Below are 22,620 nucleotides of genomic sequence, written 5' to 3' on the forward strand. Positions count from 1 at the left end.
CCGCCCCCCCCCCCCCCTCTATTAAGACTAGGGCAGCAAAACCTCCAACAACTCTTGCAAATGACAAAAGGGCGGCAGATTCTGCAGAGGTCCTGGTCATCGCCACTCACCAACTACTACAGACCCAGTTGTTCGCTTTTCTCAAAATCTAAGCATGTATGATTTCTGTTACTAAAAAACCCATTTTTACTAGTAATATGTACTTTAACTCAGAAGTCAATGTACTAGTACGCTCCAGTTTCCATTTAAGATGGGCATCTCCCCCTCACACATAGCTCCATGCCTGAATCCCTTATTAAAGCACACACATCTTAATCCCCACTGCCAGGCGACTCCTTGACCCTTTTCTTTGCCACTGTTGCAACGGACACACCAGTAAGTATATACCAGTACATTCACAAAAATACTCGATGTGCACTGTCGTCCCCTTTAAGTCATCCTTAGGTGCTGCTAATATAGCTGCACTCTACTACATTCTCATTTTTTTTATAAGACTTTTTTTTTTCCTGGTTCCAAATCTTCTCTTAAGTGTCAATACGCTAACCAGTTTCCATACCTTAACTCGTAGCTCCTTCATAGGAGGAGGTAGCAGAAGACCTCTAATCTGAGTTACTATAGGACCTTCAACCCCAGGAACAATAATGGTGTCTCCTTCTTTTAAGCGTCCATTAATCAAAATAACATCTATGGTAGTGCCCATGCCCGGCAGTGCTTTAACCTGAATGAAAGGGGGGTGGGGAAAAAAAAAAAAAAAGAAAAAGTGTTACTCCCTATTCCAGCACTTCAAACACACCCTTTTTTAACCAGGAAGGAGGGGGCAGGGAAGGGAGAAATTTCTAGATGCATTTCAAAGAACAGCTGCTGAATTACCTCCATGACTTGAGCTCTCAGCTCCTGACATTCAGCCAGTCTCTTGGTCAGCATAGTTTGCGTTAGCTCAACGAGAAGAGCTATCAGACTTCCCATGCCATCCCCTGTGTGAGCAGAGGTAGGTACAAGAGAAACAAAAGTGCGGGGATCCTTATTCTCATAAAACAAGGCAGCGTTCAAGCCCTGGAATCAGGATTAATAGTTATATAGGGAAATCAATATATACACATCAGTATTAACAGTAACATTCAACCCCAGTCAATTACAATTGCATTTTTTAAAATCACAATTTAAAAAAAAAAAAAAGCCACCATTGTTACTGACAGTACGCTATGGAACACGAAGCCTCAAACCCACACTTGGAAGCAGCATGGGATAACTCTACAAAGCTAATTACCACATCTAGCTTCTAGAAGGCATTGTGTGTCGCCAACAGAAGTTCCCAGAACTGATGTGATTCATGCCCTGCCAGCGTCCAAGGGAACAAGAGACAGATGGGATTCTCTCAGGCGATTCCCAAAGAGAGAAAGAATAGGGACAGAAAACTTAATCTGCTATTCATGACTCCATTGACCACGCACAGCAATTAGCTGCTACTTTTCTCTAAGCTAGCACTCTTAAGGATGGAGCAGTTAAGAGACATTAATTTAGCACCAACAAAGTTTGGTTTATGAGAGGTAAACACCGACGTGTCAGAAGAGATGCAACAGTTTTCCACAAGTTGTTTTGTGGAAAGTGAAAAAAAAAAAAAAAGAAAAACCAAAACAAAACAAACCACAGACACAAACCACACCACCCACCCAGCATCTTTGCTATCACTTTGGTTAATCAAAGAACCTTGGACATCCCAGCCTACCTGTTTCGCAAATTCCACTATGATAGCTTTTGCACGTTCTTCAAATTCATCTTTTGTATTCTTTTTCTGCTTCTTTAAGGTGACCGCTACATCCGTGTCTGGACTTTTTTTCCAGTCATATAACCTATCAATCTTGAAAATACAGTAAGACGTCATCTTACACAGCTTACTAAAGGGCATCTTTATGCTTATGCCACATCATCGTGGGAAACGCTTGACCAGCCACCACAGCTAGCCATCTATTTGCTCCAGTAATCAAATTAAACCTTTCTATTTCTATGGGATTGGACTAGATGACCACTAGTGGTCCCTTCCAACCCTAAACATTCTATGATTCTATGATTCCATTTGCTTTAGCTGCTATATTTATCTCCGCTGTATTTACCCGATGTTGGACAGTATTTCATGATAGCAGTATTACTTCAGGGTTTAAGAATTCCAGCTATAATGATGTAGGTTCATATGGGAAACGTTTATATATATTTGTTACATCAAAATTAAGGTAAAACATTCAGAAGACCGACGCCCATATATACATTTACACACACAAACACACACAAAAGGTGGGGTTTTTTTCCTGAAAAGAGACTGTAGTAGTTCTACAAAGAATTTTTAAAACTTAATGGTGAATTTGGACCTTTTCCCCATGTTGCTACAGAGAAGGGACCACAGGAGGGCTGTTCAAAAGACAACTGTGTACTGCAGAAATGTAACTCCCTAATTAAGTTTTCGAAGCTAGATGGACTTAGTCCAAGAAACTATTACATTTGCTGTACAAATCAAAACTACACCTTTAGAAAATGGATTACAACCTGGTCAGATGATAGAACTATAACCTGAAATGCAGGAAACTTTGGCTATTTAATATCAGGCTCGCTGTAGGCCTTAACACCTCTCCATCCAATAGTTCCTTCTAAAAAACCAGCTGTTTTCAGCAATGAGATAATGGCCTCCTCAGTTCCAACCACCGTCAATCTTAATGCTCATTTCATTTTTTGACGTATACTGCCATTTTTACCCTGCACATGAATACCTTTCTGCAAGTTCTCTGTCAGCATGTCAGATAGCATCCAGAGTCATTGGCACAAGTAATTTCCTTATGATAATTCATTCAAGTCATCACAAACAGCCAGTGTAATTTCTCATGCACAGAATTTCAAAAAACAAGGCTGAAAATAACTGGCTTTACCAGACCCTGAAATGCTTTCCACCAGTCATCAACATTACTGTTCCATGAGCTTAAAAGCCAGCTTGGTCTTCAAGTCAAACTAGCAAGCATCAGTAGCTAAAATAAAGTAAGACTTTTCAACACGAATCTTGTCTTTCAATTCTATCAGATGACACACACAAATCCATATAAGTAGGTGCAAGAAAAACAAACCCAAACAAAAAACAAAAAACCACACAACTGAAGTAGAACTTCCAGAAGCGTGAACCGTATACGGAAGTTACATAAGGTAAAGAAAACTTCTCAGCGAGGACTCCGAGAACAACTGATGGGTTGTTCTGCAAAGCTCCTGGAAAAGCCATTGAGGTATCAAGGGCATGAAAAATGCAACAGAGAGGATCTAAGAACCCCTGCTTCAGACTTTAGGCAAACAATTCAAGTTGATGGAAGAAAAAAGAAGATTGTCAGATGCCAAATACGCTGTTAGAGTAAAAAGCTATCTTACCTTGTTGAGAGCTACTATAAAGGGGCATTTCTTCGATTTCAACAGATTTATTGATTCAATTGTCTGTGGCTCCAAACCATGCATGATGTCAACTACAAGTATAGCTATGTCACAAAGTGAGCTTCCTCTATTTCTTAGATTGCTGTGGCATTGAAAGAAAAAAAAAAAAAAAAAAAAATCAGTCACATAGCAACAGAACTTTAATAAAAACACCAAATACAATGTCACTTACATTGACCAACAAAAAGCTAAAGCCAATCAAGTATTTTTCCCTCAAAAGTATATAAAAATATTTAAAAAATACAAATTTTTACTATATAAAAAAATCCAAACAACATTGTGTAAATTCCATTTAACAGAATCTATTAGAGTATGTGTAAGCAAAAATAAAAATTATTCTCCCAAGAGTTGTCCTATTATTATGTATTTTTACAAGTCAAGATATGTTCTGATTTTTTTTCTGAGTGAGAACTGAGACTGTTACAATGAAATACAGGAGTGCAAAATCTGAACAAGGCGGTTTATTATACAATACTACATAAACACAAAGATTATCAGCCATCTTTGGTGCCAAACAAAACCTGGCTAGAAGATGAAGAGCTGTGTGTGGTAGGATGCCACGGAACCGATCAGACCATTACCAAGTGCCCGAAGACATGGCATTTCAATGTTTGCAGAGGTTTATGTTTAAGAATGTCACATCAAAATCTGAATCCTTTTGTTTGGAGATTTCACCCGAGCACTGCCTTAGTTATGCATGCCATGTTTCAAACTTAAAAGTTGATTTACTGGCTTGCCTGCATGCCACTGGTGTTCCTAGAGAGCATGGGATCTCTGCTAAGACTCCGCTGACTTCTGCGATTGGTAACTTCCAGTCTTACAAACTCAGTTACCTTCACTGGGACACTATTAACTGGAGGCTAGAAGTTTTAATTTTTCATAGCAGAGCACTTAGGTCACCTGAAATCCTCACTTTGTCTTCTCCAGCTAGCTTCCTCCTTCCACCTTTCCTCTTACACTAGCTATTAAGAAAGAAGTTCTTAGTATGTGTTTTTTCAGATATTCATGGCTCAATTGACAGGAAGACAGATAATTAATCAGATATGGAAGGCCAGCAATTAACCAGACATAAAAAGCACCTGCAAACTAAGCAAATCCACTTATTCCTCTACTTTAGGTTGTTTGGGTTTGGCTGGAGGTTTTTTTTGGTTGTTTTCTGTGGGTTTGGGGGGTTTTTTTGTTGTTTTGTTTGGTTGGGGTTTTTTCTTTAAGTAAGAAGAAACAGAATGGATGAGGGAAAGACCCAGCACTTTGTTAAAAATATGTCCAGATGCTTTAGCCATCACTTCTGGGAAGTACTATATTTTGAGAAAACATTACCTGAAAGACTCGTGTCCTGGAGTGTCGATTATCAGCATGCCTGGAATTTTTATGTTCTCTCTGTCAAACTAACATTTCAAAATATTAGCCATCTTGTAAAGATTACACAAGAAGAAAAAAACCTTAAGAGCTGGCAGCATTATTGACAGCCTTCACTTCAGAAATCTAGATACGTATTTTAAGAAAGGCTGGCACCCTCCATAAAACAAATCAGTCAAAACTCATTTCAGTGTGAAAAAGTATGACGCAGCACATTCCCCTAGGTATCAAGTGGCCATACGCTCAGCTAAAATTTGTAAGACAAGGCAGCCTACAGAGGAAAAAATAGTTCAGGCTAGTGAGATTTATCATCTTGGTCTTGAGCATTTCTTCCTCTCCACTGACTTTACATTTTTAATAAATTGAGTAAAATCTTGGAAAAAGCCATCACTACCAAGGTTTTTCAGTCAGCTGCTGCTGCAAGCAAAATAGGATAGACTATCTAAAACAAGCAATACGGAACAGTTACTATTTCTGTAGCACAATAAAATTAATCACCCAGGAACTGGGCCAATTTCAGCACGTGCAGTAAAAAGGTAAGTTTTTAACGGAAAATATACTCAGAAAGTTTCAAAAGCCTCAATTTACAATCAAAACATTGACAAATAAGCAGTCTATGTACATATGTGTACTGTCCAGAACACAGTAAGCAGTATTTGTGTATTTTTCTGAAGAAGTGGTAATGCATTAACTGAAACCAAATGTATCAACTAAAATGAAAAATGAGACGGTCTCCCCTTGGGGAGGGATAGGAATTAAAAAACAGTCAGCCCCAATATTAGAGATGGAGGGAAAGTACCTCTGCCCGTATCGGGAAATCTCACAAGGCCTTAACTAGTTTACATTTCATATAAAACAAAAAAAAAGCCAAACCAAAAACCCAACAGTCTGAAGTGCTGTAACTTACGTTTTTCACCATCTTTGTTTGCTCATTAATAGCTTCAAGGGGAACGTTAGTCGCACCAATCTGCTGAGTGATACCGCCAGCTTCACTGTCCTGTACATGAGTATGGCGGAGCTAAAAGACAAAAAAAGACCAGGAATAATTACATGTAAGAGACTGAAGTAATCTCTTTGACTACACTTTAATTCTTGCTGGTTTCAACCAAAAAGCCCACATGCATAAACAAGCAGGCAGTACCTTCACATTCCACACCTTACCTTATCTAAAATTTTGGTCTTGCCTGTGTCTACGTGTCCCAGGACACAGATAACTGGTGCTCTGAGCTTTTCAGTGTTCATATTTTTGCTGTTTTCAGCTCGTCGCTTCTACGTAAAAGACACAAAAATTGGTAAGTATAAACCAAAAACCACAGCTCACCTCTTGACTTGATTACATACATACATACATAAAACACAGTTAAATGTGGGACTTAAATTTTCAAGACAACTCAAGGTCTGTCATCCTTCTTTTGGCAAATCAAAAATTTACAGCTAACTTAAGTCTGTATTTGTTTGGCTTTTGTTCTCTGTTACAGTCTAGTAGGGTAAGTTATTATATCCACTAACATGTAGCTTTCTTGGGGGTGCATTCTGAAGAAGCATCTTGGGTAAGGAAACAGAGGACATTAACAGCCACAAAAATGTTGAACAGCTTAGAAGCACATCTTTTAAAACTCTGAAATATCTATCTGCAACAGATAAAAGCCTCTTTCTCCAGGAGGGGGAGAGGTGGAAGGGAACGATAATGAAGCACACACTCTTCACAGTTGAGTTGTCTAAAATCAAATACCTCAGCTTCAGGCAAAGCCAGGTCTTTTTTCTAAATTAACCCAAATTCTGGACCTGCCTAAATATTAGTCATGACACAACCGTCGTTTTGACAAATATGGTTAAAAGGCCTTTCAATGAACTGAAGATTAACTTGTTTCTTATACAACACAAGAATCCAGCTGCTCACAATACCTCAATTCTCCGTTTAGCTTTGTCACTTCCTTAGTGCGGTCATCATCAGACTCGTACTCAGAATCAGAGCTAATTTCCTTGCTGGGCTTTTTCTCCATAGATTGTTTTCCAATAGCTTGGGAGTCTGCCTCTCTCTCATCTGAAGTCTTTTCATCCTCATCTTCACTCCCTTCACTATCTTCAGATTCTTCACTCTCTTCTTCCTCTTCCTCCTCCTCATCTTCCTCCTCCTCTTCCTCATCCACTTCATTTTGTTCTTTGACTTCAATGTGGACAGGTTTGCTCTCTGTCAGAAAAAGAAAATCAAAATCTAAAGTAAAAATTCCATACTAAATTCACACTTTGGGGGGGTGGGAGGAAGGGCAACAAAACCCAGAGATGACTATAGAAGAGTGAGAACCGAGGGTAGATTCCATTCAAGAAGTGCTAGTCAAGATCATTTTTCAACTTTCAATATATATTAAAAAAAAAAAACCAAACACAAAAGTGTTTGATGTTCAGAGCTGCCAACTTGTGTTTAGAATCTGCGCAAGCAGAATGAGTTGGGGGGGGGGGGGGGGAATTAGCATCACTGACATTATTTGCAAATAAATATTCAGATAATGTGACATTCTTTAAAGCTGTGTGCACTTCATAAAGGCATGAATGCACTAACATTTTTAAACAGAAAGCCAAAATACTCCAAATTCAACACAATATGGATTCTGTGTATTACTGATCAGGAATGCATGCTTAAGCGGAAGTAGCAAATCAGAACAAGTGTTCTCTTCTACATCTTTAAAGTCTCATCTTAAGGTTTTCCTAGACTGTTTGGAGAAGATTAATATTTTTCAGAGGAATTCTTCAGTAAACAAACTAAAAGAACTATCAAAAAGTAACTTACTTTCTTTGAAAGCTTCCCATTTATCATACTTGCAAAATCACAAGAGAAGAGCTAATGAACACTTTAAAGCCATACACTCTCTTCCTTCCAGAGCTGCTAGGAGGCTCACTGCTCTTAGAAATTAGTTATGTTTTCTTGCTATGCTTGAAGCCCATCAGCTTAGTAATACACTAAATCTAATTCCTAGGAAGGCTCTTCTTCTGGATCACATTGACAGATCCTTCAAATCCAAGCAGCAAGAAGTGGGATGTGACTTTCTCCCCAGGACAGTGGTGACAAAGACTTTCAGAAAGCTGAGCAGCCCTTAGTACTCCAAGTAGAACAGTCTAGCACCATAGGAACACACACTTGTGCTGAAATAAAATCCATACTGCTGTACATGTATGTATATAAAGCATTACACTTGAAAGCACAGGTGCTGGAAGTAGAGGGCTGAGCAAGTCAAAAAATACTTGATGAATAAACAGTCTTTGATCTTAAGAAACTATGAAGACACATCACGGAAGCGCTAAGAACAGTAATCAACTCCCATTCAGGAAGACTCACAGCAATACAGCTTTCTCCACCACTGGAAGAAAACACCTGAGAAGCTATCCCTGCATTCTTGTGCAGCTCTAACTTCCCCACAAACATTGCTGTTGGCCACAGACGGAATATGGGCTTTGGCATACACACGCTGGAATATGAACGTTCTGGCAATTCTTCCCTTTTTTCCACACCCGCCTCTCGAAGAAGCAGATGAGAGAAGGTATCTAGAACTTACTATAATGCATGCATACGAACGTTCACACCGCCTTAGTCCCCCCACTTCTTTGAGAACTTCTCTCAAAGGTACTCTCCCAGATGTTGCCAGATTTATGTAGTAAAACCATTGTGGCTTTGGAACGGTTACTAGAGAAATACAGTACCAGGTAAGAGGTTTCCCTAAACTCCCAGAGGTGGTTTAAGCACATATTAAGAGGAGAGGATTTTTACTCCCATAAAAATGAACAAAAAAATCCAACTGATTTATTTTAGGCAATAACTGTACTTATGTCTATTTCTAAAGGTTGTTCTTTAGCAGTATTTGTGCAGTTTCTGAAAGCTCTGGCCTTGAGAAGAGGATCTTCTATCTATTTATCATCACACTTGCCTCACAATTTATCTAAAAATGGGGCAGGGAGAGAATCTAAATACAAAATTATAATTTTCTACAGAAACAAAAAAACTCAGCCCAAAAGAAACCTCTTAATCAGAAAAAGCATCCGTTGGGTATTTACATGCCCACCTTTCTCTCCATCTTCATCACTAACCATAGCTTCCCAGTCATCCAAACCCGCATCTTCCGTTTCTTCTTCTTCCTCCTTTTCTTCTGAAACTAAGAAATCCAACATTAAAGGAAAGAAAGAAACAGCCCAGTAACATACAGTATTTTTAGATGCCCCTTCCTTTGACATATTGATAACTGCAACTTACAAGTTTGCTGCTACCGTAATTCTACCAAATTATCTCCATGTTCCCCAAACAGAAAATGGTGCGTACTTAAGAAATAATCTTCAGTTGTCCCCACACAATCTTATAGCGCTAGCATCTTTGCCTAGCAAAACATATTTTTGGAAGACATAGCTAAACTACTCTTCTAATTCCTGTCTACAGATCATGCAAGTGCCTGTATAACGCCTGCCACGCAAACCTCTAGCACAACCACGTTCCTTGAGAGGAGCTGCCCAATTAACAGTTAGCCATACATAACAAAGTGACAGAGAAACAAGAAAACAAGTTGGGTTACAGTATTAATTTTAATGAGTGGGAAAATAACAAATTGTCTGTAAGAAGTGCTATCTTAGGACTCCAGATGCCTTAACATAATTGTACCATGGATTGCAGAAGCCTTAAATACATTAATTCCAGCAGGAAAAAAAACAGGAATTCAGTCAGATATATGAAGAGACCAAAGCTCTTAGTAACAGACAAATGGAAAAAATGCAAACTTTTAACCCTCTCCAAAAGAGGCATTAAACAATGTATTTGCTGCAGCACACGGAGCGTCATGAAATTTCAGCTTTTTGAAGTGAAGTGTAAGTTCCAGGCTGGTAGAATATTAACTGGGAACTAATGTTCTGCCAGCAAGCCCTTCTCTTTTATGACAATTGCTCCTTCAAGGGGTAAGTCAAGCTAGAATTAGAGTACACATTCAACTTTTTGTTTGAAAAGCTGGAAATTTTGTCAGTATTTGTCTGACTTAAGACTAAGGGTAAAAGTTGAAGCGGTCTCCTTGCTGAGGTAGAAGCCCAGTACAAGGTGGTTTTAGCAAAACAAGTACTGTGTGTAGGCAATGAAGGCAATGATCTCTTGCTATGCCGATTCTCAGTTTCACAAGCTAACCCACATGCACTGCATTCAGCACTTTTGAAAGCAAAACATGTGGAATCAAGAATACAATCACTGTGAATACTGCAGTATCAATACTAGAAGCAGCATATTTCCTCCCTACCCCCACATAACCACCGACAAAACAGCCTTTTAGAAAGCAAATGAAAAGCCAACCGAGCGAATCATAAAGCTCTGAATGTGCTTATTTGAGATAGTTGCCTAAGCCAACTGAACACTGAAGTTCACCCAGAACAGGGGACATTTACAGTCTCATTCCGAAGCTTCGTGCCTTTTTATTCCATAAAATTCCATCAGTTCCTCCCTTAGGAACAGAAAAAACAAGAAAACCAGGAACTACCTCAAGAAAAGATGGCCACGCAGCCCCCATCCAAAAAGGTACGATACCCTACCATGTGGTACTGCCACACAGTCTTACTATGTGTTTTAAGTTTATTAGCATTGCTACTAACCTGGCTCTACTGGAAGAGGAGTCTCTTCTTTTACTGGTATTTCCAGTTCTACAGCATCTTCAGCTGGGGAAGTTACCTCCACACTTTCTGAAATTGCAAGGAAGCAAATTGGTTGCTACATTCTTCCAAAGTGCAAACCAACTTAGAGATACAGCTTCACATTTAAGTTCTATTTATAAGTTGTGCTGTTACAAGGGAACAAAATCTGAATTTATTTAATACCAAACTAACTGAACTCCCACTTACTCAGCTAAAACAAAAGTTAGAGCATGCGGCTTATTTGAAAAACACTTGGCTTTCTAAGCAGTTAAACAGATTAATGTGATAGCCAATAACTGACCTAAGAGGATTACCATTGCTTTTGAACATTAAAAAAACCTCACTTTCTTTAAAAGACAAGATAAAATGAAGTAATACTGATGAACTGCCCATTCTTCCTCTACTGATCTATATTTAAATAAATAAATAGATCACTGATACAATTCAGATAAGCATCATTCTCAACTCTTTACACACACTGCTCCTTAAGTGGTAAGTAGCCACGTAAGTCTCATATCGAATGTAAAAAAAAAACCCAGGTAAGTAACAAGAAAACTGACAGAAGGGGGTTTGTTTTGTTTAAACTAAGGAATAGTCTTGAGAAGAGCCACAGTGATACCTGCATAGGAAAATCACAAAGCACAAAAGTAAAAAATTTTGACACATTCATTCTATGTCTAACTAGTACAATAAATTCTAAGTTTTCAAAACTTAGGTACAAGTCATTATAATTTACACTACATTGTATTTAACCTACATATGCACACAAAGCACTCCACCTCACATTTGTAAAAGGCCCTTACATTCTGTACATCTCCAACATTTAGAAACTCTAAAGAAAATAATCAGGTTAGGAAAAAAAAAAATAACAGTCAGGTAGACTGTAAAACAAAGGATTAAGTGAGCAGTCTTCAAAACAACTTTAGGATCCTAATACATCAGCACTTACATGTGGGGGTAGGGGTGTCAAAAGAACCTCACAGGCACCCTGAAGTGCAATTAGTTTAGGATTAGCTGATTTATTCCACAAGCACTTCCGTAACTGTGACTAATCTATTAAGTATCCCCATACGCAAACCACACCTTCTTTATTTTCCGGCTGCTGCTGCTTCTTTTTCTTTCTATCTTCATATATTGGCCTCTTCTTTGGCACAGAGTCTTTGGATGGCACTTCAACACCTGCAAAAAAAAAAAAAATTGTTAGAAAGAAAATCCAGGTGATTAATTATAAACATAAGCTTTGGTTTAAATGAGAACATGTTTTCCAGAATTGCAAGGTGGAGGAAGGAAGAGAGTGGAAAGTAGGCTCAATGCATATTTTATCTTTTTTAAAAAAACTGATTTTCAAAAGCTGCAAAACTTAAGCAAAGTATAGTTCTTCAGATACTCTGAATGCTCTCAAGAAGAAGTCAGATTACTTACGGGAGGAAAAAAAAAAAACCACACATAAAAAAACCTGATCCTAAGTCTCCAGGTTTGAAGCTATCGCACACTTACATAGGATTTCATGAACACACATACCTCAAGTTTAACAAGCATGTGTCAATTTAAAGTCTGGTATGCTAAAACTAACTTAAAACCACTCTGCCAGTCATCCTAGTTTCAGACAACATGGAGCAGTTAAGAGGCACAGCTTTTCATAAAAGCTTAAGGTTGTTCAGTGGATAGTATTTTCCCTTTTGCTCAGTGCTGGGGGGTTTTTGGTTTGGTTTTGTTGTTGGTTTTTTTTTTTTTTAACAACATATATGTTTTAAGTTTTAAAATAATGCTAGGTTCAATTCATCAGCTTCATTTTCACCTCACCAGGAAGACAGCACTGTAATGTTGGAAGGGATTCAATTAAAAACAGCTTGGTGCAAAGACAAATTAATAATTTAATTATCGCTGCACCTTCTGAAACATTCAGAATTCCTTCAGGTACTGTGTGATTTACAGTGTAGCTCTGACAAAAAATTCAGTTGTGGCAGCACACCAATAGAAGGATCCCAATAACTACAGACACAGCTGAAGAGAAATGGCCTTTGTGTACGTTTAAGAGCTCCAAACCTTTTACTAGCTACAGAGATTCTTACACTCTTACACATCCACCTATCAGCAAAGCATCAGATAGTGTTTTCTGCAAATACGAAAAGAAAGATACTCAGGAATTCATTTCTTTCCTTAGCCGCAAACAAGTTACAGGAACACATTAGGACATGGGCTTGCAATACATTGGATACATTTACTTCATTGCAATGGAAACACATTACATTTGATGGAAAAGCAGGAAAGCTCCTATGAACCCTTTTCCTGAAGCAAATGCAGGAGGATAATATACTGTTCCCATGGACTAGCTAACTTGAGGCAAAACAGTGCACTTGCTTAAGCAAGCACATGAATTAATCCAAGAGGATGGCAAGACCTGCAGCATAGCTCATCTGCTTTTCCTGGCCTTTGGACTAAGCAATGGAAAGAAGTGATTTTTCCTAAGTTCCTTAAGTAACAGCTTTAAACGGCAGGTGGAATGTTATTCAAAAGTTGGATATTTAAAGTGTAAGATGAAAACACACAGACATTTAAACCTACTTTAAAAAGAAGGTGGGGGGGAGCCACACACACTGCCTTCCTTGACAACAGAGCAGCTTTACATGGAATTACTCAGTATTTGCCCTCCTACCTCCAGACAGGAAAAACAAACAGAGCAGTAAGGGGTATGAAATTTTTTTATCATTATTTTTTTAAACTTTACTGCTTACCCTGGGCTTGAAGCAGCTTAAGAGTAGCCTCTGCTCTGGCTCTGGCTTCTCGTTGAGCTTTTGTTAAAAGTTTTCCCTCCTTCTTCAAACGCTCCTTCCTCTCTTTTTCCTTCTGTTTCTTTCTTTCTTTCCTCTCTTGCTCTAATCGTTCCTAGAAAAAGATTAAAAAACATGCAGAAATTTTAAATCGTGCTTTACACAGGAGCTGGCCAAGTGTATATTCTATTGATGAGAAACATATTAAGGACTAATCCACCAGCTGCACCAGCAAAGCTACAGGTTAAGATTATCCTCTCCCATATTCTATCCTCAGAGTAAGATACACGGTACCTCCTCTTTGCGCTTCGCTTCTAGTTCTTCCAGTCGTCTTATGCGCTCTTCCTCCTCTCTTTTCGCCCTTTCCTCCTCCTCTTTCATTTTAGCCAAGGCTTCTTGCATAGCTTTAACCGTGGCTTTACTGGGACCTTTCTTCTTCTCCTTCTCTTTTTCTTCTTTCTCACCTTTCTTTTTTTTCTTGTCTTTTTTCTTTTTGTCCCCCTCATTGTCATCAGCTACAGAAAGAAGAGGCATACATTCAAAGACCTCAGAAATTTTAAAGATACTCTAGATACAATTAAAGTTTCAAAGATGATAAATAACACCAAATGAGGGACACTGACTGGCTACTACATAAGCACTTCATAATGAAAAAAAATAAAATTGTCTCTTAAGTTACAACGTCAGGGCCTGAAGTCTTAAAGTAACAGAATAACTGGGAAGTGAAAAGGTATGTTTGCAATACAGAATTGTAAGCACATACTGTAATGAGAATTCACCATCTGGCTTTTGTTTTCCGATGTACTTGAACAAACTACAGGCCAGAAAAACAGCCACGTGAGCCAACACAAAGAGGCAGACAAGGCTACCAAATGTCTTAGTATTCCCCAATTCAGAATAAAGCAACAAACCATCCTCACTGCCTGACAACTCTTTGGCCTTCTTATAAGAGCTACAGTGTTTAAATTACAGTTTTAGAAACCATGTTACAAACCCTCTGCTCCTGCAGGAGTCTCTCCTTTTTCCCCAGGGCCAGGTGTTGCCATGACTTCAGGAGAAGCCTTCTCTTCAGCTTTTTTTGGAGCTTCCTTCAGCTTTGCTGGTTCTTTACCACCTTCTAGTTCTTCCTTTTCTTTCTGCTTCCTCAGTTTGGCTTTTTCTTCCTCACGTTTTTTCCTTTCACGTTCTTTTTTTTCTGCCTTCTTCTGAGCCACTGTTTTTACTTTGAATGAAGGTTCTTCTTCATCATCCCCACTTTCAGCAGCAGGAGTAGACTTCAGTTTTTGGTTTTTCTTTTGTCCTTTTCTAGACTGGGACACCTCATCTGATTCATCACCGCTCTCACCTGTAGACACTGCCCCCACACGCTCTTTGCTTTTCTTAATGTTAGTTTCATCTTCTTCTGACAGCTCTTGCTTTTTATTTGACTTTTGAGTTTTACCCTTGCTTTTCTTAAGCTGCGCCTCATGATCATCATCATCACTGCCAGAAAGCATGTCTTGTTTTGCTTTCTGAGGTTTTTTAGATTTTTTATCTTTATCTTCCACTTCCTCACTGTCATAGTCATTTTCCAGATTGGCTTTTTTACTCTTTCCTTTCTTTTTTTTATCTTGTTTTGATAAGCTTTCTTCATTGTCATTTTCAACCTGATAATTAAACAATTAAATAATCAGTCATGAAAAATTACTTGCTATTGTGAGCTAAGAAGTAGCATTGAAAGATGTCAAGAAAAACGTCTCTTACTGAAGACAAAGTTTGAAAGCAGTAACTATTCCTGATGAGTGTACTATACCACAGCCCACAATTAAAGTTTCTTCTGATGGGCTTTGAATAATTATCAGCATGAAGACCTAGCTTCTGGTAAAATCTTTCACAATTGACTTGACTTTGAAAATATGATCAAGTATAATTAAAAATACATGCTAACTGCCAAGTTTCACATAAGATCTCCAACTACGGTGCAACACTAGAACTTTTCTGGGACAGAGGTGTCTTGTATTCCAACTATTTCCTGTTAAGTAGCCCACCTCCCTCTCAGTGTTCACCTTTCCTGTAGAAGGTTCCCTGTCAACCTTCCCTCCTTGCGCCTCTATTGACAGTTCTTCCAGCTCCTTCAGGATATCATCTTCACTAAAATAAGAAAGAAGTTACGGTACTTAAGTAACTGAGATTTTGTAAACTGGAATAAAGTAAGACAGAAAAAAAACCCCAAACTTACTCAAAATCCTGTTTCTTCTTCTCCTTTTTCTTTTTGCCTTTGGATTTCTGAGGCTCTTGCTCCTTTGCAGCTCCTGCACCTTCTATCTCAGCAGCAAGGGCATCAATGTCAATATCATCTTTTGCACTAAAATGCAAAAGGAAAGCAGGGTTATCAAGAGTTCAAGTGTTGAGTTTACGTAAGTAGAAGCCATCTGCATAAAACAAACAAAAGATTCAAAATATAACATCAATGACAAGCAATACAGGGGAAAAAACCCACATTGAATAAAACATTATGTGCTATTACCTTGTTCCACCCAGTAGGATGAAAAGGAGAAACCTTCACACATGTCTGCTTGAAGGGAGGTGGAACAGTAAAACATGTTCAGTTCTTGCAACACCAACTTTGAAAGTTTAGATGCGAGATTTAATAAAACTTCTTGGAAGAATGTAACTAGATTGTTCCACTTCGTTCCTCCAAAAGATAATGGTTTTGCCTTTCAAATCACAGTAGGTATCATTGCTAGAAAAGCAGCTCCCGCAACGGAAGGCCAAATATGAAGAACAAATTGAAGAAATCTTGCAATTTAGTAACCAGAAAATTAAGAAGCACTTATCTGCTCCTTTAAACACCCTTTATTTAGCAAACAAAAAAAGAGCTACTGTATTTTTATTTAGCAAATAAGTGGAAATTCTTCACAGCTTCCAACTTACAAACAGTTGTCTATGCTTTGCCATCAGACTGAAAAGTTTTATTCTTATCGTTGAAGAAAAGAAGGTACATGGAGGAACACAGTTCAGTCCCGAGACACACTCTAAAGCAGATCATAAAAATAGCCAATGCAGTTGGTAAGCAGTCATTTCCACCACATGCCTATTACCTCTCCCAGGCCTAAGGCCAGCCAAAAGAAGTTTCACTAAGCATCTGAAATAAGCATCCTTCCTCACTGGATCTCATTAGATTGAGTTTCTCTTTCAAATGCATTTTTTTTTTCTTGCTGTAAAGTAACCTCCCATCTGCAACTAAGCAGAAATGGCTTTTTTCCTATCCTTATCAATAGTTGTAGTTCAGATCCACTTTTTCCCTGACTTGTACCATGAGAATCGAGCAAAGAGTTGAGACTAGTATCCAGAGGTTTTTCCACCTAATCCTGTTTAAAATACAATTGTAAGAAAGAAGACTTACCTATTCCCTGCTTCACACATAGAACTTCAATACTCAGACTGAAACTGGTCTATCAAAGTAGCAAATATTAGGATGCTACTTTTATCACAGCTTGCACTTTCAAAAAAACACTTAATCAGTATGTTATTAATATCTCATCTAACTCCCTCTTAGAGACGTGGTCAGAAACCTGTTCTTTGTTTCACAATTTCACTGTCTCAGTAATTACCACCCACTTAGGACAAATCAGTCAGGCAAAGGCTGACCCACCAAATACCTGAACCTATATCCAGAAAACAAAGGAAATAAATTTCTTCCAAATTCAGAACCTTCAAGATACCAGCAAATTCTAAGCTACCAGAGCTTCAGCCTTGCCAATTTACAAAGCCAGAAGTTGAATGTTAATAAAGTAGTTAGTGAATTTCAGAATCTTTAAAGGAATAATTAAGTCTAAATTTTATTTCCCTTTGCAAAAGGAGAGGGCTAGGAGAATCATTTTACATGTCTAAGTGAATGCTGTCATTCACAAACCCATTTTATGCCAAAAATTAGGCATAAGCAAGTCACCAAACATTGCCTATATGTGACAATAGCACAAGTAAGCAACAACGCACTCCTTTTTCTTAAAGGCCAAGATTGATTACCTGTATTTTTAAGGTTTTAGATTTTATTCTATGTAGACTGAACAAACCAAATAAAAAGCAACACAATGAAGTACTTCACTGTGCAGCATCTTTATCACCAGAGATAATTTTAGTCAAGAGAAGAAAAAACACACCTTGAATATACCTAGTAGTACTTCTTACATGCTGACATGATAAATAATACACTTCCCAAAGAAATGTAACTCTTAAATAGTTAATGCAAGATTTCTAAACCAATCCCCACCTCACCCAAGAGGAAAGAATAAACTTTTTGGCCATTTCTACCTTAAGAACAGCTGACTTGATGTTTCAGCAACTTAAGAGCTGTTTTTATAAGCAGTTTAACTGGCTGTGTGCCAGTGGTAGCATAGACAGCTGAAATAAAAATGTCAGCAATGTCTACACCTAGAGTTAAAGCCCTAGTATGAGGGTAACTATATTACATCTAGGACTACACATAGGCCCTCATGTTTCTTTCTGCATTAAGTGCAGCATATCAGTTTATTAGGCACACTTGCCCACCTCTTTCTGCTCTAGGAATTAATAGAAGAGATTGAGTCAAATCCAAGCTTGAAATAGTTTGAAGAGATCAAAATACAAGCTCCACTACTATTTCTTTCATGGTTGTACTTTTCCCACTACTACAGGCTCTTAATGATGCAGCTGTACAGATATTAAAGAGCCAAGCCTTTAAACAGCTTATATTTTACATGGATATTCTCAAGGCTGACTTTTCACAATGCAACTTCGCAGCAAGTTACATCCAAACATAAAACACGTGGTTTTTAACTCTGCTAGCAAAGAGGATACTTATGGTACCTTATGTTTTGCAGGATACAGGCTTTAAGGGGGTGGGGGTTTATTTGCTTTTAAATCAACTCACTTCAACTGAACCTTGAAGAAAAAAAACTTCTCTGGGGAAAAAAAAAAAAATCTCACATCAAACACTGAAAAAACTAATTCACAGACATTAAGCTTTAACACCCACCAGCAAGAACACTTTAGGAATAATAATGAAGACTGTTCAGCTGTCACAATAGTGGCATAAGTATAGTCTAAGAGCCTTTCTAACCTTGGCTTCCACCGCTTGAAAGTCAATTGTTTCCAAGAAATCTATACTTTCCACTACATTTCCATTTACTAAGAAGTGACACAGAAGGCTTCAAACAGTTGAGCCTGGATGAAGTAAAAAGTAAAATTAAGGCTGCATGTATTTATATATACAGCAATATGCACAATTATAATTCTTCTTAAGAACTGTAACATACAGCAATATGCATTGCAATATGCATTAAGGATGCATATGCATTGCAATATGCATTAAGGAAGTGGTCCACAGAGCGCAGGAGCTATCGATCCCTAGGTGTAAGAAATCAAGCAAAGAAGGGAAGAGACCAGCGTGGTTGAGACAGGAGATGCTGGTCAAGCTAAGGAGGAAGAGGGAACTGCACAGGCAGTGGAAGCAGGGACAGGCATCCTGGGAAGAGTATAGGGAAGTGGTCCGGTTGTGTAGGAATGGGGTCAGGGAGGCGAAGGCGCAGCTGGAGCTTAACTTGGCTAGGGATGCAAAGAATAATAAAAAGGGATTCTACAGGTATATCAGCCGGAAAAGGAAGGTTAAAGAGAGTGTACCCCCGCTGATAAGCGAGACCGGCAGGCTGGTAACAGCAGATGAGGAGAAGGCTGAAAACCCCCCGTGCTGTAGGAGAAGACCAGGTTCGTGGCCACCTGAGGAACCTGAATACACAGAAGTCCATGGGACCTGATGAGATGCATCCCAGAGTCCTGAGGGAATTGGCCGATGTAGTCTTTCAGAATCTTTAAAGGAATAATTAAGTCTAAATTTTATTTCCCTTTGCAAAAGGAGAGGGCTAGGAGAATCATTTTACATGTCTAAGTGAATGCTGTCATTCACAAACCCATTTTATGCCAAAAATTAGGCATAAGCAAGTCACCAAACATTGCCTATATGTGACAATAGCACAAGTAAGCAACAACGCACTCCTTTTTCTTAAAGGCCAAGATTGATTACCTGTATTTTTAAGGTTTTAGATTTTATTCTATGTAGACTGAACAAACCAAATAAAAAGCAACACAATGAAGTACTTCACTGTGCAGCATCTTTATCACCAGAGATAATTTTAGTCAAGAGAAGAAAAAACACACCTTGAATATACCTAGTAGTACTTCTTACATGCTGACATGATAAATAATACACTTCCCAAAGAAATGTAACTCTTAAATAGTTAATGCAAGATTTCTAAACCAATCCCCACCTCACCCAAGAGGAAAGAATAAACTTTTTGGCCATTTCTACCTTAAGAACAGCTGACTTGATGTTTCAGCAACTTAAGAGCTGTTTTTATAAGCAGTTTAACTGGCTGTGTGCCAGTGGTAGCATAGACAGCTGAAATAAAAATGTCAGCAATGTCTACACCTAGAGTTAAAGCCCTAGTATCAGGGTAACTATATTACATCTAGGACTACACATAGGCCCTCATGTTTCTTTCTGCATTAAGTGCAGCATATCAGTTTATTAGGCACACTTGCCCACCTCTTTCTGCTCTAGGAATTAATAGAAGAGATTGAGTCAAATCCAAGCTTGAAATAGTTTGAAGAGATCAAAATACAAGCTCCACTACTATTTCTTTCATGGTTGTACTTTTCCCACTACTACAGGCTCTTAATGATGCAGCTGTACAGATATTAAAGAGCCAAGCCTTTAAACAGCTTATATTTTACATGGATATTCTCAAGGCTGACTTTTCACAATGCAACTTCGCAGCAAGTTACATCCAAACATAAAACACGTGGTTTTTAAATCTGCTAGCAAAGAGGATACTTATGGTACCTTATGTTTTGCAGGATACAGGCTTTAAGGGGGTGGGGGTTTATTTGCTTTTAAATCAACTCACTTCAACTGAACCTTGAAGAAAAAAAACTTCTCTGGGGAAAAAAAAAAAATCTCACATCAAACACTGAAAAAACTAATTCACAGACATTAAGCTTTAACACCCACCAGCAAGAACACTTTAGGAATAATAATGAAGACTGTTCAGCTGTCACAATAGTGGCATAAGTATAGTCTAAGAGCCTTTCTAACCTTGGCTTCCACCGCTTGAAAGTCAATTGTTTCCAAGAAATCTATACTTTCCACTACATTTCCATTTACTAAGAAGTTGGGGCTCTGAGCAACCTGATCTAGTTGGCGGTGTCCCTGCTGACTGCAGGGGGGTTGGACTCGATGACCTCTAGTGGTCCCCTCCAACCCAAAACATTCTATGATTCTATGCACAATTATAATTCTTCTTAAGAACTGTAAAGCAAGAATATTATTGGAAAGCCAAGGAATTAAAATATTAGCATCCATTACCAAAGGTTATTCCCATAGTGATCTTGAATTTCCTTACCTTTTAAAACTCTAATAATATTCCACTAGGATTTCAGAATAAAAGAAAGTTGAAAAGAAGATTGAGAAGATGCCCTCACTCTCTTCCTGGAAGAATCTTTTGTCATAAGGAACCCACTGCATTTAGATAGATAACAGGAGAGCTTCTTTCATAGAATCACAGAATGGTTTGAGTTGGAAGGAACCTTAAAGATCATCTAGTTCCAACCCCCTGCCACGGGCAGGGACACCTTCCACTAGACCAGGTTGTTCAAAGCCCCATACAACACTGGAAGATAGACCTAGGAAACTTTTTCCTGTAAACTTTAAGCAGTTGCCAAACATATTTCAGAAACCCAAGCACTCTTGCCAGGAACCTCCTCCTCCACGTCCTCCAAAAGATCCATCCATCCTCTCTTGCCCCTCCACTCAGCCTTCGCAAGGGTCCTAACCCCAACCCTAAGACTGCCTGATACAGAAACCTGAAAGCACCAGTATGCTCAGTTTTCAATTCTGACCTCAAATTGCTTTCACGTGAAGACTTCACGGCTTCCCTACCTTACACCATTCAAGCTCATAATGCTTTGGGCTCAAAGGCTTGCTGTTGATCTGGTTCACACACAGAGATAACCCTATGCTTCTCCAGCGTGAGAGGCTCAAGGAGGTCTGGAAAGCATGAAACAGAAAGCAAAGTGCAACCGCACTGCTGAAAAGGGGTTATTTCCCTGATTTTCCTTTGTCTCAGTTTCAGAAGTGAAAGCTGAGCCACCTTCCTTATTCACACACTTTTGATTCCAGCCTCTATTTTTGCTGCCAGATATGAAGAGTTCTGATATTGCTAAATCAGCATTTCAATGCAGTAAATTACAGCAAGAGTTAGGTGTGTGTACTTCACTCACAAACCTAAACAAGCAATTTTCAAAACATTAAATGGCTGAAGACATTCCTCCATGGACGTCTGTGCCTAATACAGGGCAAAACTATGCAGTGGGAGAAGACACAGCAGTCGGACTAATTAAAGGAGATGACAGTAATCCATAACAAGTATGCACAGATCACCACATTTCAGATACCAAGCAAAACTATTTTTCTTTAGAATCACATCACTGATTTACAAAAAAAAGCGTTCTACGTTTCCCCTATGCAATTTCACTGCCTTTTGCCATTTCAGTAGGATTAGAGCAATAGAGGACATCAAAATATTTCAAAGCATTTTAAAAGTAGCATATAGAAACATCCACATACTTTATACAGAAAAATACTGACCTTACTGCTCTAGAAATGATATTAAGAAATCATCTGTTGCCCAAAAGGGTTCCAGTACCAGTTCTGCACAGACTACTGAAAACGTGCATTACACAGGGCAAACCACTTAGGAACAGATTCCCTGAATATTCACTGGGTCAACTAGTTAAATGCTGTGCTAGCACACCATTCTTTACCAAACCAGGATCAAATACATTTGGATCATCTGCATGGACAACAAAGGAAATTCAGCAACATCTCTCACGCAATCAAAGCATCAAGTCAGGCCAGTAACAGAAAGTGGCGCTCCAAAATCCAACCTAAACTACTTGTGTTACACGTTAAGCAAAACTAGTGACAAATAAAGCTACAATCCCAAATCCTGCCTACAAGAGAAAGTATGAAATGCTTTCAGTGTGAAGAGCAGAATTTGGAAATAAATGAAGAGCTGTCACCTACCGCTGCTCAGTCAGATGTAAAAAGATGGCCAGTAGCTCTCCTATTTATAAGATTCCACATAGTTGCAAGCTATTGAGTCAGAAAAGTGGAAAAGCCTCCTGACTGATAGATGCGTGGTCTGTAGAAAAAAACATCGCAGTGTTTCTCTTGCTAGTACAGCAAAGAAACCATGTTTAAGAATAGAACCCCAGTAAAAAAAAAAAGAAAAAAAACACAACCAACAAAAACCCTCAAACTCTCTGCTATTACATAGCATCTGCAAAAAAAATACTAAAATAGCAC

General features: G+C 38.5%; 1 protein-coding gene across 1 annotated transcript in view; it reads right to left on the bottom strand.

The window, feature by feature from the left end:
• The window catches only part of EIF5B (eukaryotic translation initiation factor 5B), a 40,652-nt gene that overhangs the window by 7,858 nt on the left and 10,174 nt on the right, over window positions 1-22,620 (bottom strand). Inside the window, 17 exon segments of the mRNA XM_035894362.1 lie at window positions 557-718; window positions 871-1,053; window positions 1,727-1,858; window positions 3,400-3,541; window positions 4,780-4,847; window positions 5,726-5,836; window positions 5,980-6,087; window positions 6,724-6,749; window positions 6,752-7,009; window positions 8,874-8,963; window positions 10,429-10,515; window positions 11,551-11,646; window positions 13,203-13,353; window positions 13,533-13,753; window positions 14,233-14,884; window positions 15,284-15,368; window positions 15,457-15,582. Coding sequence (XP_035750255.1) covers window positions 557-718; window positions 871-1,053; window positions 1,727-1,858; window positions 3,400-3,541; window positions 4,780-4,847; window positions 5,726-5,836; window positions 5,980-6,087; window positions 6,724-6,749; window positions 6,752-7,009; window positions 8,874-8,963; window positions 10,429-10,515; window positions 11,551-11,646; window positions 13,203-13,353; window positions 13,533-13,753; window positions 14,233-14,884; window positions 15,284-15,368; window positions 15,457-15,582 — 2,698 coding nt within the window.

Source organism: Egretta garzetta, unplaced genomic scaffold (assembly GCF_000687185.1).
Source record: "Egretta garzetta isolate BGI_Z169 unplaced genomic scaffold, ASM68718v1 scaffold5, whole genome shotgun sequence".
NCBI classification, from domain to species: Eukaryota; Metazoa; Chordata; class Aves; order Pelecaniformes; family Ardeidae; genus Egretta; species Egretta garzetta.